An 11,352-nucleotide genomic window follows, 5' to 3' on the forward strand; every position below is an offset into this window, starting at 1 on the left:
AAACTGACTTCTATGTTTCAGGTCTTCTGAAAACTTTTAACATGCTAGTGTGTACATTGTGAACCACCAGGATGGCAAACAGTATTAAGGTAGATGTAGTTGGAATGAGTGTATTATAAAGTAGATTACCCAGAATTTCTCAAACTTATTTGAAAATGAAACTCTAGTTTTTTCAAACTTACTAAACCAAAATTATTATTGATACAATTTAGAATAAAAGTTATGTTTATTAGGAGTCACTGTTTAGTTTTTCCTACATGGTACTGAGAAGGATAAGTTTTAGTAGGAAGCTAAAGGTAGTTTATAGTTTGAGTAAAGATTATTACTATCCAAACTCCTTTTTACATGTAGAGGCAAAAAGAATGTTGTAGTTCCCTGGGTAGTAATCCATGTGTTCTTGAGTAGGTTACAATCCTAGTTTGCTATAGCTTGGATCATAATTTTCCCTCTCATAGGCTGCTCTTTTATTCCTCTTTCCAAAATGGTATAGAAACTAGCATTAAAAGGAATTTGACAAAATTCAATCTCTTAATACAAAGGTAGCAAACTGGAAGCTCTTGATATGATTTGTTTGGTCTCTTCAGTTTTTTGAAAGGAAAGCAACTGGGTTTCATTTCAGTACAAATAGCTGGACAGCATTTGTTTTATATTTGGTCCTTTTTGAGTTCTTCTTTTGTTTGTTACATCTTGGCCTCTGAAGGCATTTGAGTTTGTAATTGCTGTGTTTAATGTATTTTAAGAATTTTTCTGATTTGTTTTTAATGTTTTCCCATTATATAGTATCCCTATTAAAAGTTCTTCCCAAACTGATTTGCCAAGTTGTTGAGTGAAATAACTGTTTCTATGGTCAAGTTTGGGAAGAACCATGTACTATATATACTCCCCTTGGAAATCATAATGCATGTTAGCATCCTGAATAATTGTAGTAGCAATTTGTTTAGCTGTTAAACCCATCTTTCCTAAAATTTTCCCAATGTTTTTTGGCCTAAGGGATTCTTGTTTTGACAGGGTACTTGAATTGTGTGGGATGTCGTTTGAGAAACATTTAAACTAACCTACAGAAACACTTGGGATTTCTTTATAACTTTTTTGAGGTATAATTGAAATACAATGAAATGCACATATTTAAAGTGTACACTTTGGTCAGTTTTGCTTTATGTATAAGTCTGTGAAATGACACCATAATCAAGAAAATAAACATTTCTATCACCTCTACTATAATCCATTCCTCCTTCTACTCTCTTTCCCAGGCAACCACTGAACTGATTACTGTCACTATAGTGACATTAGTTTGCATTTTCTAGGATTTCAAACCCTTGTTTTTGAAGGTTTAAATTATAATCTTTAGAGATAATTTAGAATGAAACGGCTGTACTTTCTTAAAAATAAAAGTACTGATATCTGACAAAGTATATGTTTATGATTGTTATACAATATCAAAGTTTCAGAGTAAGAATTTAAAATCCAAATCACTCTTTCAAAATTATATGGGAAAATACGTTGTAAATTAAAAAAATAATTTAGTTGAAAACAGAAATAGATGATTTTTCCCCCAAAATTGAATCTGAAAAATATAATCATCTAGTAAAATCAGAGAACTAATTAATTAGAACCTTATAAGGAAACAGTTATAGACAATAATTTTCTTATCCAGCCACCTGTTACTAAGATTATCATACTCAAACCCTCCTATAAATCATCTTAAAACAGAAATAGTGGCCTGAGTTACCCTGTGGGCCTAGTCTTAGAAAAAATATTGGTCATTGCACGTCTACTTTTTGCCCTTTGCTGTCAGTCACCTGATAGGAAAAATTAAGTAGACAATAAAAATACTTTTTAAAAATTGAATTGAAGTAGGGAAAGTAAATGAAGTAAGAATGCCAGTAAATTTGATAATACTAGTGTATTCCAGCCAAAAGTATCACTTAAAAATTTATAGTTAATGATTTTTAAATATTTCATAGGTTATAAGTTGCTTAATAATTACCAACTCTGAAAATTCTTTCCTCTGCCTTATAGTTAGCTCTTGGTCTTCTGTACTAGGAGAAAGTACAAAATAATAAATGATAAATGTTAATAATATTCTAATACAGATGATTTTTGTAAATCTCTGTCTTTGTATGTATAATAAATACTGTTACCAAAAACTTGTTTTGCAGATGAAATTCAGTGGTTCAGTAAAAGAAGGTTATTGAGTTATTACAGTTATGGCTCTTGGAATGTTAGAAATTGAAATAGTAAATAGTAAATAGTAAAATGAAATAGTAAAATAGTAAAATGAAATTTTACTATTTTAGTAGTAAAATGTAGTAAAATAGTAAAATTAGTAAAATAGTAAAATGAATTTTTTTCAAAAATTTTAATAAAGATCTCATAGAAATCTAAAGAAATGCTTAAAATATGTATTAAGGTGGGAAATGTATTTCATAGGTCAAAATATCAGGTGCTTCACCCTTATACATTGCTGTTGGGAGTGTTAAAATGGTACAGCTGCCTTGGAAAATATTTGGCAATACCTCAGAAAGTTAAACATAGAGTTTACCATATGACCCAGCAATTCCATTCCTAGTTATTTACTCAAGAGAATTGAAGACATATGTCCACACAAAATCTTGTGTATATTATTCCTTAGCGACATTATTCCTAACGGCCAAACGGTGGAAGCAACCTGGATGTCCATTGACTAATGAATGGATAAACAAAATGCAGTATCTCCATACAGTGGTTATAAAAAGGAATGAAGTTCTGATACATACTACATGGATGAACCTTGAAAACATTATGCTAAGAAGCCAGTTAAAAAAGACCACATAAATTATGTGATTCCATTTATATGAAAAATCCAGAATAGGCAAATCTATAGAAACAGAAAAATTAGTGGTTGCTGGGTCTGGCGGAGAGGGAATGGGGGGTGATTGCTAGATTGTGCAGAGTTTCTGTTGAGGGTGATGAAAATGTTCTGGATAGTGGAGTTTGGTTGCACAACTTTGTGAATATACTAAAAACCACTGAATTGTACACTTTAAAAAGGTGCATCAAAAAGAGAGGGGGTGGGTGTGAAGGTAGAACTCAGAGCTAACAAGGAAAAGTAAAAAACCAATTATGAAGAATTTACTTTCTAATGGAAAATCAGTTTAAAGAATATCTGGTCAGAAACAAACTAAAAGAAAAAGATTAGTATGAGAAGACACTTTCAACTGAACTCACTTTAAAGTCTCTATTAAGGGTTTCCCTCTCCATATGAAACAAAAGCAGCTAGAGAATCTGTGATGTTCGGTCAAGAGGTGTAAGAGAATTAGAAACAAAAAAGGGGCAAACAAGAAGAGAGTAAATCAGTATATATCTATTGCTTAGTTTTCACTGAGGAACATATTGGTGGTATTCGTCTCTTGTGCTGGACAGAGAAAGGTAGGAGACCAAATTATAATCGCTGCAGAGGCGGGACTGGCAAGCAGGTGATGAATGTGCTGCCAGGCTCTGCTCTTGCGCCCATGTCAGATGTGGCGCTACAGTTACTACTCACTTTCTTGCTCATTCCAGACACAGCCTCAGAATCTTTTGGAACCCACGGTCCTTTTAGCGATTACTGCTTGATTAGAATTGGCACTTAAGGTTAAGCCTATTTACTGGTCTTAATATAGGTCAAAGTTATTCTGTAAAAATGTATCCATTCAACATATAAATGTGAAATTTTAGAGGATTTGATCAAAATGTTATCTCTAATAATTATATTAAAGCGTTATATTAGAGCAAGTTACTCTCATACGTTTTTTATTTTTGTGCAGAAGGGTCTTTTCTTCAAATGAAGTGTTACATAAAAGTTTAGCACATAAAGCAAGGGAATGCAGAGCTGTGTGAGTTGAAGTGGGAAGTGTGGGCGTGGGTAGGCTCAAGCAGAAGCCAGGTAGCTTAGAGCGCCCTCTACTTTATTTCTCTCCCCCTACGCACAACAACCTTTTTTTTTTTTGGCTGTGTTGGGTCCTCGTTTCTGTGCGAGGGCTTTCTCTAGTTGTGGCAAGTGGGGGCCACTCTTCATCGCGGTGTGCGGGCCTCTCACTATCGTGGCCTCTCTTCTTGCGGAGCACAGGCTCCAGACGCGCAGGCTCAGTAATTGTGGCTCACGGGCCCAGTTGCTCCGCGGCATGTGGGATCTTCCCAGACCAGGGCTCGAACCCGTGTCCCCTGCATTGGCAGGCAGATTCTCAACCACTGCGCCACCAGAGAAGCACCACAACAACCTTTTGAAACGCTTTCTCTCAACCCAGTTTTGAGAAGATTGCCAGAGTAAAAAAGCTTGATCAAGTGGAAATAATACTTTCCTAGGAACTGGGAAGCCTAATTTTTAATTTGTTTTTTTCTCCATTTAACTGTGGGAATATGGAACAGTCACTTAATCAACCATCTTTTGTCTGTAATATTCTTCAGTGAAAGAGGTGGTTTGAATTAGAGATTTCCGAGGACTCAACCTATTGCTATTTAATATTTTGATTTAGAGAATCTAATTAGTCAAAAACTTTATTGATATCAACGGTAAAAAGACAAAACTAGTAAGAATGATCAAAAGGCTTGAACAGGGCTTCCCTGGTGGCGCAGTGGTTGAGAACCTGCCTGCTAATGCAGGGGACACGGGTTCGAGCCCTGGTCTGGGAAGATCCCACATGCCGCGGAGCAGCTGGGCCCATGAGCCACAGCTACTGAGCCTGCACATCTAGAGCCTGTGCTCCGCAACAAGAGAGGCCACGATAGTGAGAGGCCCGCGCACCGCAATGAAGAGTGGCCCCCGCTTGCTGCAACTAGTGAAAGCCCTCGCACAGAAACGAAGACCAAACACAGCCAAATAAATAAATAAATAAAATTAAAAAAAAAAAAAAAGGCTTGAGCAGATACTTTACTAAAGAAGATGTTCAAATGGTCACTAAACACATTATTAGTCATAAGGGAAATCCAAATTAAAGCCAAAATGAGATACCATTCATATCACTGGAATAGCGATGATTAAAAACACTGGCAATAACAAATGTTGGTGAGCGTTTGGAGCAACTGGAGCTCTCATATTTTATTGATGTGAGTGTAAAAATGGTCACAGTGCACTGTTCGGCAGTATCTATCTCTAACCTACCACCCAGCAATTCTACTCTTACTTATTTACCCCAAAGAAATGAAAATATGTATCCACAAAAGGCCTTGTATAAGAATGTGCATAACAGCTTTATCCATAATAGTCAAAATTTAGAAACAACCTAAATCTTTATCAACAGGTGAGTGTGAGCAGATAAAGAAATTGTGGTATATTCATTCAATGGAATACTACTGAACAATAAAAAGGAACAAGCTACTGATATATACAATATGAATGAATCTTAGAAATTATGTTGAGAGAAGACTTAAAAAAATACTTTAAGAATACATTTTATATTAAGTCCAAGAACAGTCAAAACTAAGCTATAGTGATAGAAATCAGAAAGTGGTTGCCTCCAACAGAAGGGCTCTTGACTGGAATGGATAATGGGAACGTCTAGATTGATGGACATGTTTTATATCTTGCTTTGGGTGTTGGTTACATAGGTTTATACAGTTATCAGAACTCACTGAAATGAACACATAGGATGTATGCATTTTATTGTATGTAAATTGTACCTCAGTTTAAAAAGTGTTAATTAAGACAGTTGAATAATTCTCAGTGTAAAACTTAAATTCTGAAATTGGCTCTGTATCATTCCCTTAAGAAGAGGGGGAAAGGGGAGTAATATCCCAGTCTGAGGCAGAAACAGTGGGATTGAAGAGCTAAGGATGTTCATTGGGAAGAAAAAGCAGGGGTGGGCAAGTAAGTATATGTTAGGAATTTTAATTCATTTGTTAATTTGTTAATCAGTGATGTTTTCTGATTTTTATTGTCTGTGATATGTAAGTTGTATGTTAGGGGAAAACATGGTTCATCTAGGTTTATCTCACAGTTATTGTCTCAAGTTTGACATGTATTATATTTTCTAATCACCCAGATTTTTCCCAAATATATTTAGATTCTTAAATTGTAAAAAAATTATTTTTTGAAATGCTTATAAACATCTGAAGCTTTTCATTTCCTAATCTTTGTAGTATTAGGGGGAAATTTTTTTTCTTGATTTATCCTCTATGAATAAAGTCATCAAAGTGAACTTTTAATATGATACTTTAGTCTCCTTAAAAATGTGAGAATAAAACAGTCCATTAGGGTATTTGTAAATTGAAGGTTTACATCAGGGGAATATCAGAAATACAAATTTTCAGACCTGATAAGCACTCTGCTAGTAGCCAGTTGTCTGTCTATCTTCTTTGTGAAATCTTCTCCTGAAGATCTCTTTTTTATCCACATTTCATGAATGGGCTGCATTAGATCTTAAATGGATATAAACCCAAAGTGAAAGTGATTTCTCTGAAAACTACATTTCCCCACATACAGAAGTATAACTATTTAAAGATCTGTTCTTCTAAATCATGTTGTCTATACCACACTGTTAAAATTTGAAAGAGCTAGTTATATATACCTGCTTAATAAGGAATTTATTGTATTTGCGTGATAACGTTTAGAAGGAGAGAATCAGAACTTTTTTTTTTAGCAATTATTTGAATTATCAGGAACACTAAGGTTTTTGTTTATACTCAATGCCATAACGCTTCAGGCAAAGTGGATCCATTAAGAGAAGAAAAAAAGTTCTCTAATACCTAGAGTTATCCTACTTTTGGATATTAGAAAAGCAAATGGTGTCAAAGTCATTCCTTATCCAGTTTCAAAATACTGAAAATATTTTGAACTGTATGCCTTGAATGTATTTATGTCTTCTTGGAACAAACTGCTTTTATTGATCTTATGGTACCATTAATAAAAATAAAAAGGTTATAAAATTATTCTAATTAGAGTTTTACAGTGCTAGAAATTAAACCTATATTTAACTGATTTTTATTTTTTCCATTTTTTTTCTTAACTAGGTCCTTTCTGATGTTGCTTGAACTTATTCTCCTGCAGTTGATCTCATTCCTGTTGGCTTAATATTAAGTCCCATGACAATACTAAGTTAACATTCATTTTTAGGCCTTATTTATAGCACCAGGAAAATATAGAAAAAACTTTACCTGTGCATTAGATGACCTAATTTCTTCTGTTCCTAGAAACACCATACCTTTTATAAATAATCACTTCATAGTCATTTTCACACCCTTGGCTTACTCTACACCAAAGAACATAGTTGAGTTTTTGGAAAGTACAGGATTTACAAATTTGGTCTTTAGTACTCACACATATCTATAAACATTATAACTAATGAAGCAGGAAATTATTGATACATAAGATGAATGTTTATTGTGGAACAGTAGTATTTCAAATGTTGGTTTCTAAAGAAATAATTTGGTTTAATTTTTGGATTTTTCTGTACTGTAAGTTGATAATGGTTTCTTGAAGTTTATTTTATAAAGGTGATTCATTTTACTGTTTTATGGTACCAGTAGGATTCTAATGTTAAATTGGTTTGTGGGGTTGTATAAATGTTTACATTAGTATTTAAATAATGAAATATTAGACAGTTTTTGCAGTCCAGGGGTAAATATGTCTGCTGGTTTGATACCTAATACAGTTTCAAAAAAGAAGCAAATATGAATTCACTGTTTTATATCTTTTCTTCTTGGACGATCCCGTAGTGTCAGTACCAGATTTAAAAGGAGCTTCCTTGTGGATAGAGCAAGAGAAATCAGAGGTTCTCTTTTTCGGTGATCATAAAGACACAAAACAATTAATAGATATCCAAGAATGCATTCTAGTAAGATCTCTGAAGCATTGTGTCAGTGAAAGTTTACGTAATACTGACTGATGAAATTATCAGGATTTGCAATGCAGTGAATGCTGAAACAGTCTTTACCAGCAATATAAGATTATCAGGATTTTGAATGTTAGAACATTATGTTAAACTGTGATTATAGTTTTAATGCTTTGTTTCTTTGAATTAAATTTGTAACCATAAAGATGTGAAGCATAATTGTTACGTATTTATTTACAGACTACAATTTCCGTCGCAGCTCAATAAATAGTCTTTCCCCTGTTAGTGCTACCCTCTCTTCTGGGCCTCCCAGCCTGCTTCCTTACACTTCAAGGCCTTATTCTTATCCAAGCTATCCCTTGTCACCAACAGTATCACTTGCTAATGGCAGCCATGTTGGACAGCGGCTATATATCTCCAATCAGGCCTCATTCTTCTGAAGAAAATATTATAAACAGGGGTATGAAAGTTTCCTTGTAAAACATGCAAATTAAAATACTGTTTTATTTTAGAATCGGGTTTGTACATTTGGTTTTAAAATGATAATTATATATTTATTTCAACATAGTAAATATCAGTCACAATACAGAATAACCTCCCATTGTAAAACTTTTAAAAATGCTAAGTTTAAAAAGTTACTTAGTGATTTCTCTTGATAAAGTTATAACAAACTGCTGTTCTTTTTAAACTTTTGGGATTTTAAATAACTTCTGATTCCTGAGTGGTCAGTAGAACCCAGAAGTTTACATTAAATTTTTTCATTATAACTTTGCTAAATAGAGTTTCTCAAGTATTAAAGCACTTGCAGACAATGGTTACACTAGATTTGATTACCAAGGATCACTATCTGTATTAGCGATTAGAACAATTATATAAACAGAAGCATCTAACTATTATGTAGAAAGAAATGAAGGGCAAGAAGATTAAGACGCAGATTTTATGCAGTACTAAAGAAAAAGCAATCTACCATTGTGGTCCTTGAAAATAACTATAAATATTTTAGTTAATTGTTTGTTGTAGAAATACATTATAATTTTGCTGTTAATGTATTTAAGGTTTTTATAGTTATGCTCCATTTGTGTTTTTGATATTCACTGTATAGTTCTTTGAGTAATAAGTGTTACGGTTTTTAATGTTGAAATCATGTGTTAATTTTTGTACTTGAATTCAAGTTCTTTGACATTAAATATACGATGCTTCTAATATGCACGTGTTTCACTTTTGTTTATTAGTATGCACAAAAAAATTAGCTCTCACATCGCCTTGACCTTCTGAGAACGATTTCCCCTGCTTGGTATACATAGGCTCAGTGTCTTCATTGGGACCAAAGCAAAGGATACTGCAGAAAGAAAATTAATAGTTTTGTGAAACGTAACCAAAGTCCTTTTCAGGGACCAATAGAAATACTTTGTTCATGAACCCAGTGACGTTTCCTCCACTTTTTAATGAATAATTAATGAATCCAGGTCATTTGGACTGTTTAATAGTTTAGCATCTATTTTACATCTGTAATCAGTTTCTAATGACGGTTTGCATAATTTATAGAGACAAAAATCTTTCCTCTTAGAATACCAGACATTAACTTTATTGATCAACTCATTGTATGGGGTATAGGGTTTTCATTAATAGAATATGAAATAGTTGCATATATTTCTTCTACTAAAGTTTTTTCTAGCAGAAGTTATTGGAGAGTAAATTAGTTTCTTTTTTCATCCTCTAAAGAAAGTTCATTCCATCTAACTGTACGTAATACTTTCCAGGTTACTGCCTTAGATCTTCTAATTTAAATGAGCATAGACATTATACTTAACTAGCATTAATTTTTTTCTGACATCTGATTTTACAGTTTGACTCCCGTGACTCACATGTTCATATCACTCCTTCAGCAAACATAACGAGTATTTATTTCATTAGCTACTGTGGAAATACCCTTGGGATGCAGAGGTGACTCAGATTGCAAACCAGAAGATAAACAGACAACTTAGTTTTTCATAGAAACATTTGGAATGGCCCAAATAATAATAATTACAAGTTCCCACATAACTTTTTCACTTAAAATATTACACAGTTGACCCTTGAACAATATGGGTTTGAACTGCACAGGTCCACTTAATACATGGATTATTTTTTCAATAAATACGTACTGCAGTAGTACACCATCCATGGTTGGTTGAATTAGCCAGTATGGAACCATGGGTGCTAGAGGGTGGGCACCCCCAACTCCTGCATTCTTCAAGGGTCAATTGTATATCGCAAACAATTCAGAGAGCTTACTGACCACATAGTGTATTTGGAGGTCCATAGTTTTATGGTGGGAAACGTATAAGCTTTGGCATCAGGTTTGATTACCACTTCTGCCAAGTAACAGCTCTTTGAACTTGTACACATTTTTTAATCTCTCTGAGCCATACTTTCAAATCTGTATAATCATGATATAAATAAACCTTATAATGTTAAAGGTAAAACACTTGCTAAGTAGAAGGCACTCAAATGGTAGACTATATTGTTTAGGTATAATTATATAAAGAATATAGTAGTCATTTATTTGTACTGGTTTTTCATTCCTTCTGCCCCCTTCAACCAGAAATATATAAATCAGTGCATTCATATCAAGCACTGTCTCTTTCTATGATGTTATGGTTGAGCAGTTTTATTCATACTGCACATGAAATTTCATTTGACTTGTGAACATAGCTACTAATTATTTGCTGCATTAATTCTTGTAGCACAGGCTCTATAATAAGCTATCGACCACAGCCATTATTGGTAAGTTTCTTAGCTATATCATGCAGCTCATTGGGCAGGGAAACACTTCTAAAGACAGCCCTTTATCAAATTCTTTGTACAATTTTGTGCCAGGGGCTGTGGCTGAGATGTTCTACTAAGTAGCCATGATCCCTTGGCTTGCATAAAATCCCTTGTAAGCAGAAAGAAAGGTTATGCAGAAAGTTTAACCTTACCTCTCTTTAGTTTTTCTTTTACAATATTGGAGTGGGAAAGTTTTCCCTAACTATGACTCAAAATCTAGAGGCCATAATAGAAAAATTTGGTAAGTCCAATTTAAAAAGGAAAGCCTGTGTGGCAAGAAAGTGCCGTGGGTCGTGTCAAAAGACAAATGATGAACTTGAACAATAATGGCGAATTGTTTCACAAAGGGCTAATCTCTAATGTTTCTAAATTTCAATAAAAAGATCATCCACTCAAGAGGAAAATGCACAAAATGTATGAAGGCAGATGACAGATGGCCCTTAAATGTATGAAAAGGTGCTTTATCTCACTCATAAGAAAAATGCAAACTAAAAACTCAGATTTGCAGAAATTCAAAAGGTTGTTAAACCTTTGGAGGCATTGAAGGAAATGAGCATTCTCATACATTGCTGGTGGGATTATAAACTGGTGTAGAGAACAATTTGGCAGCTATCATCCAAAATTACAAATACTTAAATCTTTTGATCCAGCAATCCTACTTCTGGGATATACTTGCATATGTGTGCGAAATGGTATGTGTAAAACACTATTCATTGAAATAGTTTTTTAACCCAAATACCCATCATTAGGGGACTGA

The 11,352-nt window shown here is 33.8% G+C and overlaps 1 protein-coding gene across 1 annotated transcript in view; it reads left to right on the forward strand.

The window, feature by feature from the left end:
* RBM46 (RNA binding motif protein 46) overlaps positions 1-8,227 on the forward strand; it is a 32,756-nt gene extending 24,529 nt beyond the window's left edge. Inside the window, exon 4 of the mRNA XM_068542090.1 lies at positions 8,028-8,227. Within this exon, the coding sequence (XP_068398191.1) occupies positions 8,028-8,227 (200 nt within the window). The remainder of the gene's footprint in view (positions 1-8,027) is intronic.
* The last annotated feature ends 3,125 nt before the right edge of the window (positions 8,228-11,352 follow it).

The sequence above is a fragment of the Eschrichtius robustus genome, chromosome 4 (assembly GCF_028021215.1).
Source record: "Eschrichtius robustus isolate mEscRob2 chromosome 4, mEscRob2.pri, whole genome shotgun sequence".
NCBI classification, from domain to species: Eukaryota; Metazoa; Chordata; class Mammalia; order Artiodactyla; family Eschrichtiidae; genus Eschrichtius; species Eschrichtius robustus.